Source organism: Hydractinia symbiolongicarpus, chromosome 8 (genome assembly GCF_029227915.1).
Source record: "Hydractinia symbiolongicarpus strain clone_291-10 chromosome 8, HSymV2.1, whole genome shotgun sequence".
In the NCBI taxonomy this organism is placed as follows: domain Eukaryota; kingdom Metazoa; phylum Cnidaria; class Hydrozoa; order Anthoathecata; family Hydractiniidae; genus Hydractinia; species Hydractinia symbiolongicarpus.
In genome coordinates, this window is record NC_079882.1 from 4,709,099 (window position 1) to 4,731,561 (window position 22,463).

The 22,463-nt window shown below is 33.1% G+C and overlaps 1 protein-coding gene and 1 long non-coding RNA gene across 2 annotated transcripts; both read right to left on the reverse strand.

Annotated features, from left to right (window-relative positions):
• Nucleotides 1–13,394: 13,394 nt before the first annotated feature.
• On the reverse strand, nt 13,395–14,502 carry LOC130655213 (uncharacterized). Its single transcript, XR_008984594.1, has 2 exons — nt 13,952–14,502; nt 13,395–13,522 (listed from the first exon to the last, which is right to left on the reverse strand). It is a non-coding gene; the product is annotated as an uncharacterized LOC130655213 (long non-coding RNA).
• A 5,318-nt stretch (nt 14,503–19,820) lies between these two features.
• Nucleotides 19,821–20,962, reverse strand: LOC130654846 (uncharacterized). The gene is made up of 2 exons (XM_057457488.1): nt 20,802–20,962; nt 19,821–20,466 (listed from the first exon to the last, which is right to left on the reverse strand). Exon 2 carries the CDS (start codon nt 20,446–20,448, stop codon nt 20,077–20,079), a length of 372 nt encoding a protein of 123 aa, XP_057313471.1. The 5' UTR covers nt 20,449–20,466; nt 20,802–20,962; the 3' UTR covers nt 19,821–20,076.
• Nucleotides 20,963–22,463: the final 1,501 nt, after the last annotated feature.

Genomic DNA, 22,463 nt, shown 5'->3' on the forward strand with positions numbered 1-22,463 from the left:
CGTTTTTGTTTTTTTACTTAGCAAATAATATTCAAGAATTTTTTCCAAGCTGATTTTTTTTTGTTCTGCTTAGGCGGACATGAAAAGTAAAAATTTTAATTATAATTTACGTGAAGAGAGTTTGAACTAACTCATAAAATAAAAAATCAATCAATTCTTTGTTAAATCTTTTTTTATAAATACATATGGCTACTACAACAGTCAAATAATTTAAGGTGATAAATAAATAGAATTTAGTAAAACATAATATATTAATTTTCAAATATGTTGCTATACCAGTAAACGTACCAGCGTCAAACTTATTTTCTTTCTCTCTTTTTTTTAGTATTATTAATAAATTATAGGCTAATTTATAATTATATCATCTCCAATATTACTTTCATCAATTTTAATCTTTTCATCTTCTACTTTGTCTTGTTCATCGACACATTGAAGTCGACACGTTATTTTTGAATTCAAGCATACTATCTGTTCGTCAATATTTTTTGCCACAGTGTCACATAAATCAAATTTGCCTTCGCAATTTCTTTTACATTGACTGGAGTTATTTAGGTCTTGACTCGTTGATTTACCAATTTGATCTTTTAGTCCTCTTAAAGGTGTAACAGCTCTTGCTTCGCAGTGTTCGTGAAATATAGCCAAGAGCAAAATAAGCATGCAAAAGTTGATCTTACTTGCCATTATTATATTTTTGCTTTTCTTCTTGCTGTTTATCTGTCACTTCTTCTCGTGTATAAGGCTTTCTGGTTTGACTCACTCACAAGCTGCAATATATAAGCAACTGACACAATGGTATCGCCCCTTTGGTTGCTCACGAGATTATTTTCTTCTGGACAATGCAATTTTAAAAAAAGAATAAAGGAAGGAAAAAGTGCTTGTCATTATAATATTTGTCCGCTTTCATAAACTTCACAATAAAGGAAAAATTATGCTAAAGCAGGAATTTGAAGAATGTATTTGATCCTACGTGTTGACATGTCCGTGACAACAATTACTAACAGGGCTACAACCTTACTTAAACATATCAACAGTACAGCTTGAGGTATCCCTACGAAAACAGGAAAAATATTTAACTTCTCCAAATGTTTAGTTGATATGATGAGAGGAAACATACTGTTAATGATCGACTTCTTATAAAAAGAAGTCACCATGGTGCCATTTTATGTCAACATTTACATACGTCAGCTAGGCTGTGATGTGTAATAGCGGACAATATAATAGAAGTGTGGCTAAGGAAAAGGATTATAATACCCTAGGTAGGTTACGATTATTTTAGTCAATCAGTATGTTCAACCATTGTCTGGCATGCTAAAATTTAAAATTCACAGAAACATTCTTTCTTTTTTACTGAAGTACATGTATTGATATTCAGCTCGTTTACACTTCACTTCCCTAATCGGTGGAATGCCAAACGTGTACCTAAAAATACACATGTTTTGTTTTCTCAATTTTTTAACCTTGTTGCAAAATACTTTATTGACGGTAAAAAAATTAACCCAGGATTACTGGTTCCATATCAATACATTAAATGAGCTACCAGAGAACAATTAAGACTCCTTTTAACTTCTTACAAAAGTTAATCAGTGTTTAACAATACTGTCTTTATTTCCTGAACTGCAAAATAAAAGTATTTAAAAGTATATATTTTCTAAAAGCCAAATAAATTCTTATTGAACAGTGTTATTTTTTGCCTGAAAATAATAACTTAGGAAGACTTAAAACATTATCGAACACCTGTTTTAAATTTGCCGACTCTAAATCACGGTATTCAAATTTACTCTACTTAAGAACTAAATCCTTGTCTTAGGTTTTCTTTTTAAGGTTTACCTCCGAATTTATATCACAAAGTTGCTTCATGTTCCCCTCCGTTGTACTTTGTTACTTTTACATTGTCATAAAATCTTAAATTTTTTTTTTACTGAGCTTTTGACACAGTTCGAGAGCTCTAAAAATCAAAAAATTTGACAAAAAATAAAGACTTGTGTATCTTTAACAAAGCAACAAGGGTAAAACTAAAATGACATTACCCACGATTTTTAAAAGGTCGTACACACAACCAATTACTTACGAAAGATTTAGGAATTTAGGTTAACTGTGCAAAATGTTGAATAAAAAAATGAAAATGAGGAGGTACTTACTTTAATTGCGATATAAGAGATGGTAGTTTAGTGCCCCAATGATAAATTTGTTTTGATCTATAGCTAATTTTATACAGAATTCGTAGGGAACTTTTAAAAGGAGAAGCAAAATAATTGAGAACAAAGCACATTTACAAACATGAATTCTGTATTACTTTTTTCTACATGTCACGCTCGTACATGTCACCATTATTATGTGCTGGCGTCAGCATTTTTATTAAGTTATCTTATATAATAATACGCCAGTTCCGTGTGTCTGTAACAGGCAAAGTGGATATGTTCGTTTTCCTTTGATCTTACCGAAATTTTTTGAACTTACCGAAAAATGCATGTCTAATATGTCAAATTTTCTGACGTTACGACGCAACGTCAATAACACTACTTTAACGTCAATATCCTATATTAAATTAATGAAGCCATTACACTCCACTTAAAACTTAAAGGCCAAATAACGTGGAAACGAAGTGGTGACGTCAATGATTTCTCACCGCGTGGATAACTAGGGACCACCTAGGACCAATTTGGGTAATTTTCCCAAACCTGGGTCCTCGAATCCGTTTCGGAACGGACGGGTTGATGACTTCATCAAAAAACCTTCACAAACCCTAATATCTCTGCAACCGTTTATCAAAAGTACACGATCCTATACATTTTTTTGATCAGCGTTTCAAAATCTATACGATGAAGGCAACAAGTATACAAATTTCTAAAAAAAAAAAAATTTAACCCTTATATCTCATTGACCGGTCATCAAAACCACACGATCATATACATTTTCTTGATCAGCAATTTAAGCTCTACACAATAGAGGCAACGTGAAAACAAGGTTCTAATTTTTTTGTGGATAGGTTTCTGACGTCATAAAAATTCAAATGACGCTTCTTTTTCATTTTTATCCTGCCTCACTGGACTTTTCCACGGGCCTTATCGGCTAGTCTATATAATAATACGCCAGTTCCGTGTGTCTGTCTGTCACTTTTGCAAGGTGGATTACATTCTTCAAAATTTTCTTTAACAAAATCCATAAAACATCGCCTATAAAATTGTTCTGTAATTTACCAAACTTTACCGATAAAATAGTATTGACGTCAAAGGAAAGTTAATTAAGATTAGTAAAGCCATTACAATGCACTTAAAACTTTGAGGCCAAATAACTTGGAATAATAATACGCCAGTTCCGTGTGTCTGTCTGTCACTTTTGCAAAGTGGATTACATTCTTCAAAATTTTCTTTAACAAAATCTATAAAACATCGCCTATAAAATTGTTCTGTAATTTACCAAACTTTACCGATAAAATAGTATTGACGTCAAAGGAAAATTAATTAAGATTAGTAAAGCCATTACAATGCACTTAAAACTTTGAGGCCAAATAACTTGGAAATGAGGTGGTGACGTCAATGCTTTTTCACCGCGTGGGTAACTAGGGACAACCTGGGACAAATTTGGGTAAGTTTTCCAAACCTGGGTCCCCGAATCCGTTTCGGAATGGACGGTTTTATGACGTCATCAAAAAACCTTTAAACCTTGATATCTCTGCAACCGTTTGTCAAAGATACATGATCATATACATTTTCTTGATCAGCGTTTCAAGATCTATACGATAAAGGCAACGGGTATGCAAATTTCTACAAAAATAATTTTAGTCTTTTCTGACTCTCATTAACCGTTCATCAAAAGCACATCATTATATATATTTTCTTGATCAGCAGTTTAAGCTCTATACAATAGAGGCAATGTAAAAACAAGGTTCTAATTTTTTGTATTTTTTCAAATGACGCTTCTTTTTCATTTTTATCCTGCCTCAGTGGATTATTCCACGGGCTTTATTGACTAGTTTATATAATAATACGCTAAGTGTGTCTGTCTGTCTGTGACAGGCAAAGTGGATATGCTCATTTTCCTTTGATGTTGCCGAAAAGTACATGTCTAATATGGTAAGTTTTTTGACGTTACGGCACGATGTCACTAACACTACTTTAACGTCAATATCCTATGTTATAAATTAATGAAGACATTACAGTGCACCTAAAATTTTGAGGCTAAATAACGGTGAAACGAAGTGGTGACGTCAATGATTTTCCACTGCATGGGTACCTAGGGATCACCTAGGACCAATTTGGGTAGTTTTCCCAAACCTGGGTACCCAAATCCGTTTCGGAATGGGTTGGTTAATGACGTCACCAACCCTTTAAACCCCAATATCTCTGCAACCGTTTGTCAAAAGTACATAATCCTATACATTTCCTTGATCAACGTTTCAAGATCTATACAATAAAAGCAACAGGTATACAAATTTTTTTTAGGCTTGACGGGCCATTGCTGACGTCAGCAAAATATCTATACCCTTATATCTCATTAACCGCTCATCTAAAGCACATGGTCATATATATTTTCTTGATCAACAGTTTAAGCTCTACGCAATAGAGGCAATGTAAAAACAAGGTTCTAATTGATTTTTTGTAGATTGGTTGCTGACGTCATCAAAATTCAAATGACGCTTCTTTATAATTTTTATTCTGCCTCAGTGGATTTTTCCATGGGCTTTATCGACTATTCTCTTATAATAATACGCTAAGTGTGTCTGTGTGTCTGTCCAAGGCAAAGCAGATGTGTTCATTTTCCTTTGATGTAGCTGAAAAATGCATGTCTTATTTGTTAAATTTTATGACGTTACGGTGCGACGTCAATAATACTACTGTAACGTCAATATTCTTTTAATCTTGAAGCAAAGAAGGTTGTCTTTTTTTCAAATTAAGCCTAAAAAAAGTTTTTTTAAACAATGTTTACTCATCATGAGGTTAGATTAAAGCTGATTTGTTTCTTTTATATTTTCCATTTATTTGTTCTGGGACCGAAGTTGTATCGCATTCGAATATGAATGTAATTCGAATCTCAAATGTACAAAACAAAACTGTTGTTGCAGAGAGGGAATAAAAAGAAATTATGTTGTGGTCAGAAATATTTGTTATAAAGAAGAAAAACGTACGATGATATAACTTCAAAAAGAGAAATGATTGGAAATATATCTTACATTTTCATACATTTTCAATTTGTTTTCTTCGGGATGAAGCGAAGTTTAGTAACCGAAATAAAAAATTGATTGGAATTTTATCCAGAGAACGCTAGCTAGAGCAGCCTAATGAGAAACCGAAAGAAAAAGCAGGTGTTGTTGTTTAGATTCTTTAGTAGAGAAATGAATTTGGGTGCATAACGATTTTTTAGCCGTTTCTCTCAGAACTAAATTTTCTTTAAATATTAAGTTAGTTGTTGTAACCCTAACCCTAACCCTAACCCTAATCCTAACCATAACCTTAACCCATTAGCTAGCTGTAGAAACTTATAACTGAATTTTTTTTAAGGCATTATGTATTTTGAGGACATAGTCATGCTAAGAAAATATTAAGAATAATGAGGATAGGATTAATCAAGAAAGATGAACATGAACGCTGAAACGAAAAAAACAACCCAATTCTTATAAAATACAGTGTGTATATCCTAGAGAATAATTTATGTAAAAGGTTTTTCCGTTGTTACTGTTTTCAACGCTACGAAGTGGTTGATGTCGTTATAATAAACCTTAATGTAAACAAAGTTAAATCAATGTTTACATCTGCTACGTTACCGTTTGAAACATTATTCGATTCTTAAATTCGAAAACACTGCATTGTTATCATGCATGTCACGTTTGCGCATTGGAAGGGTTTCTGTATGCAATAGACTAAATAGCTAATTTGGTATGATGCATTAGAAACTGTACGTTGTGGAAATTTTGCAATAACCTTTTGTGTGTGAATTAACGATTTTTTCTAATGTCTTGTATACCATTTTCCCTGGTGTACTTCTGGCATCGTGAAGCAAGTATATAGTTTTAGCAGATTTAGATTTTTACATAACCGTTGTTGGCCACCTTGGATTTTAATAAACCTTTTGCATTTTTATTTTATTTTATTTTCAATTTTTTGTTGGACCTGCTTATATTTTTAAACAGATGCAGATTGTGAGCAACCTCAATCCCAGGGCTTTTTATCTCTTTTATTTATTTTTTTATTGCTGCACATGCTTATTTTTTCGGCGTTTTGTTTCAGCGGTTATAGATATAGAGTAATGAAATTGTGACTTTTAAGTATTCATATTACTGTGTTCAGTGTTTTTATTTGGCACCTCTCATGTGGACTTAATGAGAGATTCAGAGGATTCTTTCACGGGAATTCGGCTAGTTTATTAATAATTTCTTTTTTAGGTGCTTTATTTCCTATAAATATATATAAATATATATAAAATTGATAAATAATTTAAGATGTGAAAATAGATTGTATTACACGCATCTATCTATTAAAAGGATGCCGAAATACCAATTATAAAAGAATGTGTTTCACAGCTATGATTCTATCATAGCTGTGAAACACATGTAAAAAGTCAAACGAAAATACTTTTTTCTTGTCATATCCTTGCAACTAACTTTTTTCACGGGCCGTACAACTAATGAACTATCATTCCTATTCGATGATTACTTATTACTCATACTTACAGTAATATATAGCCTAAAAATCGCGCAAATAAAAACTCACTCCTCATATTGGGCAATACAATTCAAAAAGGTTAACATAAATCCCAACAATAAAAGATAAGCATGCTAAGAATTTGGATAATTTACTTTCTAGGGTGTTTCATGTTCGTTAAACAATAATAAACTGGAGCGCTTATTTTAAAAGTAGAAAATACATTTCTTCACTCATTGCATATTCAATAAAAAAAAAGAAATATGCTACCAGTAGTAATCTTTGTGATTAATAAAAGTATCACCATGGTAGAAATGGTGACTTCCGTTTACGTCAGTTGGATGATAACGTTTACCATAGACAATAGACAATTATTAATAATAGACAATAGGAGTTGCATTTGGTATAAGCAAGAAAACACCCTTAACATTTGTTTTAGCCAATCAAATAAGTCGACTGTTATCAGGTAAAGTGCATGTTGAAATAAAATATTTACTATTACGTCAAGTTAAACAGAAAATTATGTTTTTTGAGAAGTTGGCTGTCACGTAGATCTTACCACACCTAATACTATCATTATATCTTTTACATTTTTATCAGCTTAATAGAAAAATCACTTCTTGTTAAATCAAGTAGGTAGGTGTAACCTGTACTGACTTACTACAAAAGATTTCGTTGAATTATATGTATCACCTAAAAAATCATTTCAACCCAAACTTTCGACTAACATAAACGAAACTGTTCGCTTCTTAATGTTAGTAATTATGTTAGATATACCCTGGAGTGAAGTTTAAGGATTTCTCTTAAAAATGAAGGTACAAATCCATCGCAACAAATTATTGTTTCAAATTCACCAATATAAATTTATCGGTGTATCCAATATCTTACGATGTGAGACCAAAAACCTACCTAATATACAACAAAACAAACTATCAAGTTAATCTTCTCGAAAGAGTTTAAATCAAGAACTTCTCCGTACCTCAAAAATTCCTTCTCCTTAAAGAATTAAGGTATGGAAAAATTATAAACTATCTGTCACAAAAAACATTTGAAAACAAACAAAATAAATAGCTCTAATTGAGGTCTCACAATACTAACATAGAATCAAGAAAAATTATTTAAGTATGGTTTTGTACCTGGTTAGTTCTGCTGGCTTAGAGATAGCAGCGTTTGGTCTGCTTCCGCTCCAAATTAATGTGACATTGAGCAGACAATGTCATCTTGTATCTAAATAAACATTACTTTGATAGATATATGATGTTTATTTTTTGGAAACTTCTTTGTGCAGCATTTGTACTCTGGTTACACTTCTACGCTGATCATTTTAACGACCTTTTACTCTAATTATAGGTCACTATTCGGATTTTCTTGATTGATTTTATCTGCTTCCATACTAGCTGTGAGACCCAGTATAATTTTTCTTACTACCGGGAATCTGAATAGTTGAAGGAGAGGCGAACTGCGCTGCGGCACGGCTGCCGAATAAATGTTCATGATACCAGTGTTAATTTGAAGGCCAAATCGACTGGCTTTGTCTGCCCCATATCATTTTATTTTACATACAAGCGCCATCATGACGGGTAAAGTTATTTTGCAAATTTCACAAAGTAATATTAATTTTTTGTTTTTTAAATAACAAACTGTGAAAATTCACCTAAAAACTTTACAGAATAACAACACAGTAGACCTAAAAAATCAGTTTGTTAAAATACCAGTTTTGTTTACACGGGTCTATACACATAATTAAATAAAAAAAGTTAAAGATCAAAATAGCAAAAATGTGGAATAACATGTGGAGAATAATTTTAATAGCTGTATTTTGTCTGTCTGTCTGCGGGAAAAACGACGTGCAGCGGGCACACGAAATAGCGTGTAATTAAAAGAAGGGGGAACCCGTGGATTTTTCCACGGGTTCCCCCTTTTGTAAACAAACTTGTGGGTAAAGATAAAGCAAAGAGACGCCATTAAAGATAAAACCACCATATTGCGCGTTTGATTTGTTGTTGAATGTTTCCGGTCTGTATATTTATTAAATTTGGCGCAATCTCATCACAACAAATTTTTATCGTTAGAATCTCGTAGTATGTTGTGGAAAAAGGACTCAAAACATGACAAAATATCGGTGTTGGTCTTGACAGATATTTTTTAAGTTCCAACAAGTTTAAACGAAGGTTATAAAATGCTGTTGCCATACGTAAAATATTCTTGGTTATTTCGAGTCAAAAATCTTATTTTTGATGTTTATTGGTGGCGTGTGACCTAGTGGCTATGGAGTTTGTTTCGCAATCACAAGATCCGTAGTTCGGGCCACAGCGCTGAAATGTTTAGCGAATGTCTTCACCACAACTACAGGTCAACCCATGCCATGTGATGGGAAATGGAGTAGGCAATCCCGGTGTATACCTAAGGTATATATTTAGAACACAGGACCCACGTTGATAACAGTGTTACCAACACTGAAGTGTCTATATCCTGTATAAATATTCGGAATAATAATAATAATGGTAATAGTAGTTATCTTAGTAGTTTTTAGGATTTATTAATCTGGCGAAGATTATGCTGTGTTGCAAACAAACTTTTAGCGATAAAAATACGAAACGCGCTTTTTGATTGGATAGTTTTACTGTTCTTTGCTAACGTCATCATTTTTGGGAAATCCTTTTTTTATTGCTTTAAGCGAAACAAACATAAATATTTAAGAGGGTAAGATGTGGTCACGCTAGCATTATACTTTTTGACTGATTTTAATTAAGGGCTTGCTTTAAGAATTGCTCTGACACATTCGCTTGCGTATCAGCTTTTATATGAGAGAAACTTACTTTTAATATCTAAATTTAACTAAGCTATTTCTATATTCTCTTGTTTTTAAACTTAAAAGGAGTCTGTCTGTCTGTCTGTCTGTCTGTCTGTCTGTCTGTCTGTCTGTCTGTCTGTCTGTCTGTCTGTCTGTCTGTCTGTCTGTCTGTCTGTCTGTCTGTCTGTCTGTCTGTCTGTCTGTCTGTCTGTCTGTCTGTCTGTCTGTCTGTCTGTCTGTCTGTCTGTCTGTCTGTCTGTCTGTCTGTCTGTCTGTCTGTCTGTCTGTCTGTCTGTCTGTCTGTCTGTCTGTCTGTCTGTCTGTCTGTCTGTCTGTCTGTCTGTCTGTCTGTCTGTCTGTCTGTCTGTCTGTCTGTCTGTCTGTCTGTCTGTCTGTCTGTCTGTCTGTCTGTCTGTCTGTCTGTCTGTCTGTCTGTCTGTCTGTCTGTCTGTCTGTCTGTCTGTCTGTCTGTCTGTCTGTCTGTCTGTCTGTCTGTCTGTCTGTCTGTCTGTCTGTCTGTCTGTCTGTCTGTCTGTCTGTCTGTCTGTCTGTCTGTCTGTCTGTCTGTCTGTCTGTCTGTCTGTCTGTCTGTCTGTCTGTCTGTCTGTCTGTCTGTCTGTCTGTCTGTCTGTCTGTCTGTCTGTCTGTCTGTCTGTCTGTCTGTCTGTCTGTCTGTCTGTCTGTCTGTCTGTCTGTCTGTCTGTCTGTCTGTCTGTCACGCAAAATGGTAGCTTAGCTGCGCAAAAGTGAGAAGCACGCAATGCAGTATAAAAAGGACAAACCCGTGGATTTTCCACGGGCTAACGACTAGTAGTTTATATTTTTACACACTTGGCAAACTGGTGGTTATATTCAGAAATAATATTAGATCTTTCTGTATTGTGATGGCCACGCGTCGATGATCACACTGTTTTATTAAAAACAATACAGAAGTTAAAGATCAGAATAACAAAAATGCTATTAGTTGAATAACACGACCAAAATATTTTTATTTTTATTACTGAACTAATTCATGAGTAAAATATAAAGAAAATAAAGATTTGTAAACAAAGCTAAAACCGTTGAATGTTCGATTTGTTGTTGAAAGTTTCTGGTCTGTGTATTTATCGAATTTGGCGCCCTTTGATCACAACAAACTTCATCGTTGGAAGCTGGAAGTATGTTGTGAAAAAGCGAACCAAGTTACGAAAAAAATGTTATTATTGGCCATGACAGATGTTTATAAAGTTCCAAGAAATATTAAGGAAGGTTATAAAATGCTGGAACTACGATTGTATGTAAATATTCTGGGTTATTTTCAGTTAAAGATCTTATTTTTAATGTTTATTGGTAAGTACATCTCAAATTTGCTTCTTTTTTACCCACACAGCCATAAAAACTTTGTAAAAATGTTGCTTGTAAGGAATATGGATATTTATCTATGAAACATAGTTATTTGTGCGTGGATATAGTAGTTATTTTGTTAGATTTAAGGATATAGAACTTCCTTAATTTTTGCTTCCTCGCTTAAAATTTATTTTGTTACTGCCACAAAAAAGTTCTTTGTTCGCCTCTCCTTTAATAATATGGATAATTCATAGTCTGGAAAATTTTTGTTTGTACAAGTTTTAGCAAGACCTTCAGTGAACGATATCAACCTAGAAATGCAGAAATATGATTAATAGTAACAAGTCACAAGGAACAAAGATAGTTGCAATGCGCTTTTGTAAGAATTCTACAGTTTACTATCTCCGGATTACAGTGCACTGGTTGCTATATCCGGGTCGATTGATTGTTTTAAAAGTGTTATTTTAAACCTTATGAAAGTCGATTTTATAGCGCGTGATTGTCAACACGAAAAGTAATTCTATCCTGTGAATTAATTAAAAAAAAAAAAATCAAATTTGCCAGCTCATCTACACACGGTTTGTTGTAAGTATTGCCAGTTAGTCATTTTTCTAAATATTATCGAAATTTGGTCAAATTTTAACTTGGCAGATTGAGGCTTTTCTTATTTACACTGAGAGCGCATGAGGTGTAGAACTTTAGTTAGGGTGTTTTTACTTTGAGAAGCTCTATTATAACTTAGGAGTTATGTAGTAGGATCGCAGAAAACACTTAAAGGTGTTGTAGAGCATTTCTAGGAATCCTTTTAATCGCCTCTACGAAAGACTGAAGAGTGTTCCAGTGCACACTAAATCACGAGAACACCTTGCGGAAGTTCTATTACACCCTCAACAGTATTCTTTACCTTCTGAAAAACATTACACTCCAGGGGTTTCTGGTTTTTTAGGAAAGAAAATGAATTATGATTGATTCTAAGCCAAAGTAATTAAACGATCATCAAAGGGTTACAAGATAATACTTCATTTTCTGAAAAAACCATTTTTAATTTCTTATGGAAACGTGTCTTTATTATTTTTATCTTTTGCTTGTATGTGTTTACAATTTGAACGAAAAAAGGAATAAGATTGAGAAAACCGAGATCAATAAAGAATAATAGATCCTTCAATTACCTTTAAACATGGTCGAATATTTAATTCTAAACCTAAAAATGTAACTAACACCTTTTGTTTCAGTATTTTTGTTTTTTTTGTTTTGATAAGGTGAAGCATTTTCTATTATAGAGAGTTTATAATGGTCGTTTTGAGCAATGTCTAATATGTTGTGACGTCATCGAAATCTTCGGAAAGGATTCCAGTGATAAAGATAATAAAAGTTCAATGTTTCATAAAAATTAAGGCAGTTATTGAAATCTGAATTTGCCGCTGACATTTTAAAAAATTCGAAAATATCTTTAAAAATATTCAATATTTTCAATGTAACTTAATTGGCCAAGCCTATTCCCTTATTTACGAACGACGGAAGTCAGCTTTTTTAAAATGCAATAGTGTTGAAGTTTACTACAAAGATAAATGACCCAAGTTCTTATATGAAATTTACTGATTGGATTAAAAGCCATACACTTGTCTGGCAAACGAAACATTAAGTGTCCCCTGGAAATAGCTTAAAACTATGGATTTGAATAGCCTTCGAGGTTTAAATACCAGTGCAAAGCGTAAATGATGATATTATTTACAATTTACACCCGTCGGTGCAACCGCATATTGAATACTAAACAAATATTTGGCAAAGTTTAATGTAATATCAAATATTCGATATGGGGCATCTGAAATTATTCGTTTGGTGTATAGGTGTATGACAATAATTAGATATTGCGTGCCCATTCGTTAAATAACAAAATTTATTTACTTGAGGTAAAATATTATTTCACGAGGCGAATTAAGGTCAGGACACTTTGTATATAACTTTCGGGGGAAGAGATTTTTCTCAGCCATAGTGTTTTACATGTAAAATATGAGACCTTAAAATCATGTCTTCGCCAATCATACTTGAGATATTCTTGTTGCTAATGATAACTTGTTACTTTTGATATTTTTCCATAACATAGATGATGCAAATCTCCGATTTAATACTGCAGCAACAAGGAAGGTTTCTTGTGCTTATAACAAGGATAATCAGGGTGGAGTTGACCTTTTTCTCGTTTTACTTCGCGTGTGAGTATCTGTGATAGACGAAGTAATGTAATCATTTTCCTTTAACTCTGTTCAAATTGGAGATCAAGTAAAAAAAAGTTTGCAACTTTTTATCTTGCAGAATTCACTTTAAACTAACAGTAGCTGGGTTTTAATCTGTGTAGAATGAAATGAAATTTGACGGTATGCCATGACGTCAATGCATTAGACAGGCGTCAATCAGGGGCAGGTTTAGGATTTTTTTACCTGGTGCAAAATAGCCTCAAAGAGGTTTAATTGCTTGTGAGGGTGTTCATAAACAACTCAGGGTTTGGAGGGCGTTTTAAGCCTTCAAACGGGGTTACCGCCCTTTCACGCCCTCTGATGGTCAAAACAGCTTAGAATCAACCTCTGAGCGGCGAGTCTAAATTCTACTTTGTAGAACTTTGAGCAAGAAATATACAAGCATCAAATTATTTTGTTTTACATTTACGTCTTAAATATTACATAAAATCTTGGACTTAATTAAGTTTCTTCAGCGACAGGTATGGTAGATGTATATTTGATACCACTGTACTCAAGTTTTGTCGTTGCAGCTAAAAAATGAAACCATTTCTGAATGTAACCTACAAGCGTTTGCGGCATTTTCAAAAATGCGAAATCGAAGAACAAAAAAAAGGCAGTGTTTATCAAATTAGTCACAGTTAATTCTGCTACTACATTGTTTTTAAACCAATCAGCTTGATTTTATAAGAATTTAAACCAATCAGGTTATTTCAAAATCACAACAAACTTTGTAATCGAGATGTGAGGTGAAGTAAACCGTATTTGAAAACTAAAGTCAATTTAATTGAAAGCTAAAATCACTAAAAATTATAAAGATAACAAAAACAAATAATTTGCTTAACGCATTCGGTATGAAAGATGTAAAGAAACTAAACGAGAATTTTCAGCCTGTAAAAATTTTAACCATTTTGGTAGAAGGTTTGTGGACAGTAGTTATAAAGAAAAACTTTAGAAATTACCTAAACAAAGAAAGTAGCAACCTGAATTTCCATATAGATAATTCGCAACAGAATTAACTGAATATTGCTTTTCTTGTTCTCATGTATATCTGTTTTCTTTATCTTTTTTTCTATATCTGTTTTCTTTCATTATGCCTTACTGCAATGCACTTTGGAATATACAATAACAAAATCCAACTTGCGATGTAAAAATACGATATAACAATATTGCAAAACAATGTAAACAAACGTATACCAAACAATTTTAAAAGTTTGCTACGACGATTAACAAGCTTCACTAGGACCATGTTTTTATAGAAGTCAGTATGTTATTTCCTCTCGTTTTCCATATCGTGTGTTGAACAATCTATTCAGCTGTTGAATTGTAATTCGATTGCAACACAATATCAGTTCCCTAGCATATTTTAAAAACCAATTGTTCTGTTACGAGCGAACATAGTGTTACAGTAGGCTCTTTGGTTCATTAATTATTTAAAACTAACTGAATAATGAGATCGTCAGTTGATTTCTACCATCATCGAAGTTTTCAGCCCCGTCCGAGCATGCACTAATCAATAACTCCTCGTGATAGTGGGCCATACCTTGGTTTAGGTATTTCCATCTTAGTAAAAAACAATTTTCTTTTTTAATCTTATCTTTGTTACCTTCGCTTAGCTGAACCCAAAGGATCTTTTTAATTCAAGATACGTGACTAGCTACAGATTAGATCTTGAAACGATTTCGCTCGGAACAGCAAGCCGATAAGTGTAAACACATCAAGACGCCGGAAAACAATAAAATTTAATTTTAAAAATGGCGGACGACAAATGTAAGCAAGTCACAATTTTATTATTTTCTCAAATAAGCCATTTCTTTCAGCTTTGGTATGCAAGTATTGCAATTTTAAAATACCATATGCAAAGACAGAAAAGGTTGCATGCTTTAATAAAAAATCTGACGACGTCTATGCGGAACATATGAACAGCCCAATACGGAATACCGCGTACATGTGTGGACAACTCAATCCGGAATGTAACTATTTCGGAATGAAAAGCAATCCGAGACGTGTGGACATGGTCTAAGATTACGCTGTTCTTTAATGGAGGTAATAAAAGCCGCTTTGTTTTGAAGTCTACGCAATTCTCACCTGCATGTTAAGTCCTGGATCGTTCTGCCGTACAGTTTGCATTTTACACCAGTTGCTTACACCAGAGAAATACAACAGAGAAATTCTTGCCCAGCCAGATGGGCAGCTTACACCAGCAGAACTGGTGTAAATGGTAAAGTCGGCAGCTACATTGAAAATAAAATATTTTGCAGGACGAAAGAGCGGCGATTTGTATTTCCTGACAGAAACAAGACCATCGAACCCGGGCGCGGAAAGTGGAGACTCCGAAAACCAGTTATATATGCCGAGGGCGTGCGCCCACGCTGTGTTCAGACCTAGGGCGCCAAAATTAAAAAACTACAGGCTCACAGAGATACACTTTAACTTTTTGGAGACAATTTTTTACTGGTGTATTTACACCAATACACCATAGCTAAACCGCCCCTGTCAATACACTAAATAAAATTACCATATTGTTATCTTTTCTAGGGTAGTGAGATGACAACAAACGCAATGGGAAACGTAAAAACAAGATACGTGAAATTTCTCCAAACTTGACGAATTTATCTGTTTTAAACAGGGTTTAGAGTTTTTTCTTATACAAGCAAATGCTGAGAGAATATTCTGAAAAAATATTTTTTGGTAATTTCTGACACAATCAGAACTGTCAGTTCGCCCAAGTTGCTTATCCACGCGAATTAGCTACAGGTAGTTTGTTTAATTTACTTGCGTCATATCAAAAGTGGATTGTGCGAAACAAGTAGAAATTGTATGGCATATTCTCTTAAAAAAATGATGACTAAAATAATAATTTTTTAGGAAAAAATGTGCCTCGTTTTCTTGTTACATGAAGCGTCATCAACCGCTTTTTATGTATCCTTTACGTCAAGTCATAAGTTTTGAATGTCAGACACAATGCCAACTACAACTAGTGTGCCTATTGTACACTTATTTATTATATTTGTTAAGTAAAGAATAAACCTATATTCCGAAATCATTCTTTGTCCTTCGATTGCTTTTGTTGTTGCTAAGGCGAAAAAACAAACAAACAAAAAACAACACACTTAAATAGCAAAGTTTTGAGTGTGTGTCAAGGGTGTTGGAGCTTTAATATTAAAAAAACAATGCCATCAAGGGACGTAAGAGGAGCACCGTTAAACTAACTTGGGGTTGGGAAATGAAATTGTAGTATATGTCACGTAACAAACTCACATATCCTATTTAAACCATTAATGACTTGTTTCTAATAAGTGTACACTTTTATTTCTTTAAACCCAATCAATGAAGATTACAAACTCACTTATTCCGACCACCTACTCTCTATTTTATCCTAACTGCTTTTTTAAATTGCTGACGCTTTTTCATCCATTTATACTACTATTTATTTTTATGATTGCTTGCAACTCCCTGTGTTCGTGCTACCACCCACAATGTTCACTCTATTACAACATTATGTGTTTGAATTATTCGTCATTTTAATTATTAGTTTAAGAAGTTAGAGTTTACGTAATAGAGCACATAAAAAAGTACAAGGTGTGATTTCGGACAAATTCCTTGTTACTTGTTAAGGGAATAATTCTTTTCTGTTCCTGTCCACTAATTCTGTTGGTACATATAAACTAAATATAATATTTATGGTGCGCGTGGGAAAGTAAACGCAAGTGTATAAATATGTCTCTTGCACAATAAGGTTTTCCGAACAACCAAAATATCAAATAGAACGAGCTTCTCTTCTTACTCCCTACACACACATAAAATTTAGAAGAAGTTCTATCCTCTATCCCTTTCTTTCTATCCTCCCAGATAACACATAACTTCTGTATAGCAGTTAACTCGTTTGTAATAAATCATAATTTTTTGTCATTGTTTCCGAATTTTACGCGAAATATGTCGTCACAATATTACACTCAAATACAAAAACAGGATTTGACGCTCGTGAAGAACAAATCAATCGAAAGTTATTTGCTCAATTGTTTCGGTACGTGAATTATTAACAAACAAATATGTTTATTCACAATGGCCAAAGTCAACAATTGATGTTGAGCTAAACGATTAGATTTGTTTATCAGAGATGGATTACAGAGAAGAAGAGAATACAATGGCAAAAATGATGAAACGTCGCCATGATAATTAATAACATCGCACGAAAAGTAGTTTTGTATCTACAAATTGTTCCTTTGTTCGTATGCTTTGACATGTAAACTTGAAATGAAAGAGAATAGCAAAATGTTCTTCCACTTAATTAACGTTAAAATTTTATTTAAACAGGCAAAAAGGAGATCAGAAACATTACCAATGCCGCATAGACGCCAATTGGGAAATAATATAAAGTTAAATATATAGAATGTGTACCTAGAACACTTATTCGCAGCATGCTAAAAAAATTACTGGGTCACTGAAAGTGCAAAATAAACTTATAACTATCGACGTTATGTTTTAAGATTTTTTATGTAGGCGATTTTGCAAATGCTTAAGGGGGTATTGGTTAATTAAATCAAGAAGAGATAAATTCATTTAAAATTGAAAAGTGATGATAGCTACTTTAATGAGAAACTTTCGCGAGAGAAACTTACGCAAAAAAAAAAAATCACGAAATTTTTTGGATAAACTTTCGCGAATGAAGAAATTCAGAAACTTTCGCAAGATAAACTTTCGCAAAAATGGCGAAAAATCTCGAATTTGCAAAAGTTTCTCTTGCGAAAGTTTCTTTAATTAAAGTAGTCGCTAACCCGTGGAATAATCCTCGTAAATTCACTCGTTGGAAATTCTATAGAAATTTGCCCGCCAATACTCGCACATAATATCTTTGGGTCACAGAAAAATAAAAATGCTCAACAGTTCCCAAAAATGTCGAATTATTACTAGTTGCAAAATGAACTTTTCTGGAAAGCTATAAAGACAAAAATTGTGTCAAATTACTGTTACCAGGACTTTAGAGTTTTTATCATATCAGCGCGTCACGATAAACATATTTCTACTTAAAGTTAATCAACAAAGTTTTACACCAAAATAGGAAAAAAATAAGAATCCCTTTTATAGAATATATTGCCTCGAAATGCTGGAACATAAAGACATATATCTTCACGCTGTTACAACCTTTTTAAAACTAAAGAAATAGAGCAAAATCAAACAGTAAGGGCATATTTTACGCTTTCGTGTCGTAATATGACGATCTCGAGCGACAAAAGGGTGCAATTTAAAATGAATAACATTTATGGGCTATAATTGCATCTATTGAAATGTAAAGAAATTTTTTTCCCTTTGCTCCTTTTCAACAAAGAGGGTCATCAGCTAGTAGTGAAATTGTTTCAATTAATTAACACCATTTGGCTTTTAATAAATTTAACGAGGCCATTTCACCTTAAAGAAACAATATGCAAACAGGGCATCTCTCCAGGAATAAAAATAAAAGAATAATGTATGTCAGCTGGAAAAATAGTGTTTTTTTTAAGACGGAAATAGTAATGTAATTCTGTGTAAATACTTGTTTAAATGTTTGCTAGCATTGCAACACTGCATAGCAAATATGTACTTAAGTTGCATTTTACCATTGTAGTTTATTATAGCCTACAGACAGCAAATAGAAACTGGTTAGAATAGCTGTTTTTTGTTAAAAACAACTGGCAATAGAAAAATCTTCGGACATTCTTTACTTTCAAAGTTTTGTTTATTTGTAGGTCATTCCTTTTTCGCTGTTGCGCACTTTTGTGTTTGCTACTGACATTTGGGCAGCAAAAATGATGTTGCTATAGTGGCTATGCCAAGATGTAAAACTCTAAGACCACGTTAAATTTCTGTTATCACATCATAGAAGGAAACAGATGACATTCAGTGCATATTCTATATTTTGAAAAAAACCCCGAACTACTGCCTACTTCTCTTTATCAAGGAAAATGTGTGTGATATGTTTCATTAATCACTGCTGAAAAGTGTCCGGAACCATAGATCCCGAATTATTAAGTCATAAAACGCACCTAAAAATGTTTAATACAAACGCATAACAGGAGAATAATTAATTTTGCGACATAATAGGGAACAGAAATGCGAAAAGAAAGCAATTCTTCTGATTTTATAATGTATTTATAATTTCTCACATGTTCCTGACGCTATGGTCTGGATTCCCGGTAGACATGTGGACGGAATGCTTAAAAAATTGATTTCATTATATTTATTTCATTCATTTAATTGTTAACTTTGTACCTAGTTAAAATATGACACTTTAAGAAGACTGAAGTAAGGAAAAAACAACGCATGACGTAAGTAGGATCAGGAATGACGTCAGTTTGCTAAATTAATATCCACTGAATATCTGGTCTGTATTCTATACCTAGTACCCTTAATTATCTTAGCAACAACTTGGTAACCATTTGAAAATAAAAGAAATAAAAATGTGGTAATTATTTATATTACGAATGCAATATTTTATAAACCCTTACATGGAAGTCCGCAGTTGTGCAAATTCAAAATAATTTAGTTTTTAAATTAACTTTAAGTAATTTAAATTTTTAAAGTTAGGAAGAGTCACAAACTTTCAGTATCACTTGCCCAATACAAAAAAGTGGCAGACACTTTACGTCCCCTCCTCCGGTATAAATATAATAGAGTTGAATTAGTACATTCTTAAATTATCATTAAGGGATGACTAAATCAAAAAAAGCAAATTGCTTTATGACGTTATCAAAGGTATCGAAAGAAAAAGTTCAAGCCAAGAATTGCCGATTCTCATTTTGCGGGAAGCTAAAGAAAGGTTTAGGTAGCGTGCAAACAAATTAAAAAACAATATTTATTTCTTTAAATATCTTCCATAAGTCATAAATTCGTATAAATAAATATATATCTTTTTATAATACTTTATGAGTATTTTTCACATTAGGGAAGCACAGAGTTCATTTCATTCAAACGTCGGGTTATGCTTACACAATAAAAGGTTATATTCCTAATAAATAATAGTTAAAACAAATATTTTAAATATATCAATTTAAATCTAAAGTGTCCTGATATTCCAACATCAGTCGAAGTTTGATTCTTTCAAGGTCATTTAAGCTATTCTTTTGTATACACACTCTTTGAGACACGTCTGATACGCTTGTCTTTTACATACTTTTCTTTCAGAGAGATCTTTCATTGTAAAACAAGCATCAAATAACGTTGTGCATGACTTAGCACAATGCTTAAAGTTCGAAGCTTGTACCACTTCAAGGCTGCGGGGGACACGCTTTGAAGAATCCACGCACGATTGAAAACAGGTTGATTTTTGCGCATTACATGTGAAAAACTTTTTTGTACCGTCCGAGCTTGAAATGCACTGATAGAAATTTTCTTCGCATTTTCGAGTACACTTGTTAAATAGGGCATTGCATTGATAACAGGTGAAGATGAAGACAGCGATAAAGACTAGTCGATTCTGCATCTTTGGTATTCGTAAAGTCTATAAGAAAATAGTAAATTTCATTAAATGTCTATGCACATAGGTAGCTAGTAAACGCCTTTTACATAGAAAGAAGCATTATGCTGTAAAAAGAGCATCAAAGTTATACTACCCCTACCCCCTTATTGTTAGATGAATATTTAAGTTACAGGCCTATACTGATTTTCTTTATTTTTAATATACTTTGCTAATAAAATTCTTTCAAAAAAGTGTTGCGAAGAGCAACACGAGCTTTCTTATCCGATTGACAATAAAGAGATTTTTTGTTACAATCTTTTTTTGTTTAAACGTAAAAAGATTGTAACATTCAGCAAAGAACTAAAAAAACTTCTTACCTTTAGAAAGTAGAGCTAGCTGTGCGCCTTTGATTGAAGTTTTAAGTGGAAAAATGAATTTTAGCATGCTGTATTTATATGTTTTGGTTGTTTACACAGCGTTACACACACGTGACAGCCATCACTAACAATGGGCATAAAATGACGGTATATTGCATCATTATTCGATGAAATCAAGATTAAAACATATTAATGTCACTATTGACATTTTTAAGAGTCGGAAGATTATTTATTTCAACCTCTTAAACATCACACTCTCTCAAAATTTCTTTCATGTATTCGATCCCCACACAAATATCAAGTATTGTGTGAAAACCGAAATGTATTTGTTTTGCGTGAATCATCATATTTCAGTGGATTTAACATTATATTCTTATGACACATTGAAATAAAGTTGTTGTCACTTTTTGTCACCCAATTGTTAGAAAGAAATTGACGCATGTTTTTAAGAAGAATATTGGTATAATAAAGATGGATTAGTAGCTTCGGCGCGTGCATAATATTAAAAACAAACATCGATCTTTGATTAAGTTCCTACGCAATGTTTTTTCTCTTTAGTGAGTTTATATTGTTTATTACAAAGGTCTACATTTACTTAAGGAGAAAAAAACAACTTTTTCGACATTGTAACAAGGATAAATGTTTCAGAGCATATTTAGCATAGCATATTTATATGAAGTATTGCTCGTAAAATGTCACATATCGGAGATGGTTGAAGTCTTCACGCGGATTAAAATTTAGAGACTAAAATTTAGCCTAAATTTGACTAAATTTTTGTCTAAATTTTAGTTTCTAAATTGGAAAATAATAGACACTCCCCAAATTTATTTCATTCACTTCCTTTGATGTGGCGCTGCTTTTTTGAAAAATGAAGAAAATATTTAAAATTCTTGGCTAAAATTTAAAAGGGTATTAAGAGAACTCAAAAATTAGGAAACGTTTAATTGTAATAAAAATGCAATAAAACGACTGGCTATACTGAATTTAAAGATCTATATTATAATGCCCGTATACGTCTGCCCGTCCGTCCGTCCGTCCGTCCGTCCGTCCGTCCGTCCGTCCGTCCGTCCGTCCGTCCGTCCGTCCGTCCGTCCGTCTATCTGTCACGCAAAATGGTAGCTTAGCTGCGCAATAGCGAGAAGCACACAATGCGGTATAAAAAGGACGGGCGAACCCGTGGATTTTCCACGGGCTAACGACTAGTATGAGAATAAAATTCATAAAGCGAAAGTTTGAAAAAATTCGGAAAGTGACAATTTCTTGGAATAATACAGAAATTGCTTGTGTTTTCGTCAGTCTTAAAGAAAGTTAATTATATTTTTTACAATTTTCCTTCAAAGCCTCTATAAAACATCCTGTTTACACTTTTAATGGAGTAAAAGAAATCATGTGACAGAATAAAGCGAGTCTTTTGCTGGGATTACATTGTATGCAAATTCAAAATTACCGTGACGGTTTAAAAACCGCAGGAAATGTAAAATGCTTTGCTATAAATGAATGTACAAGCAAAGTTAGAGACAATTAAACATTGTCATTGTTGTTGTCGATTTCGTTTAAAACGTTTCGTTTGCAGTCTATTTAATAAAATTAACAGCAGTTGGTCTTGCGATAAGCACAATAAATTTAAAAAAGTTTTCAAGCAGATACTTCCACGGGTTTTGA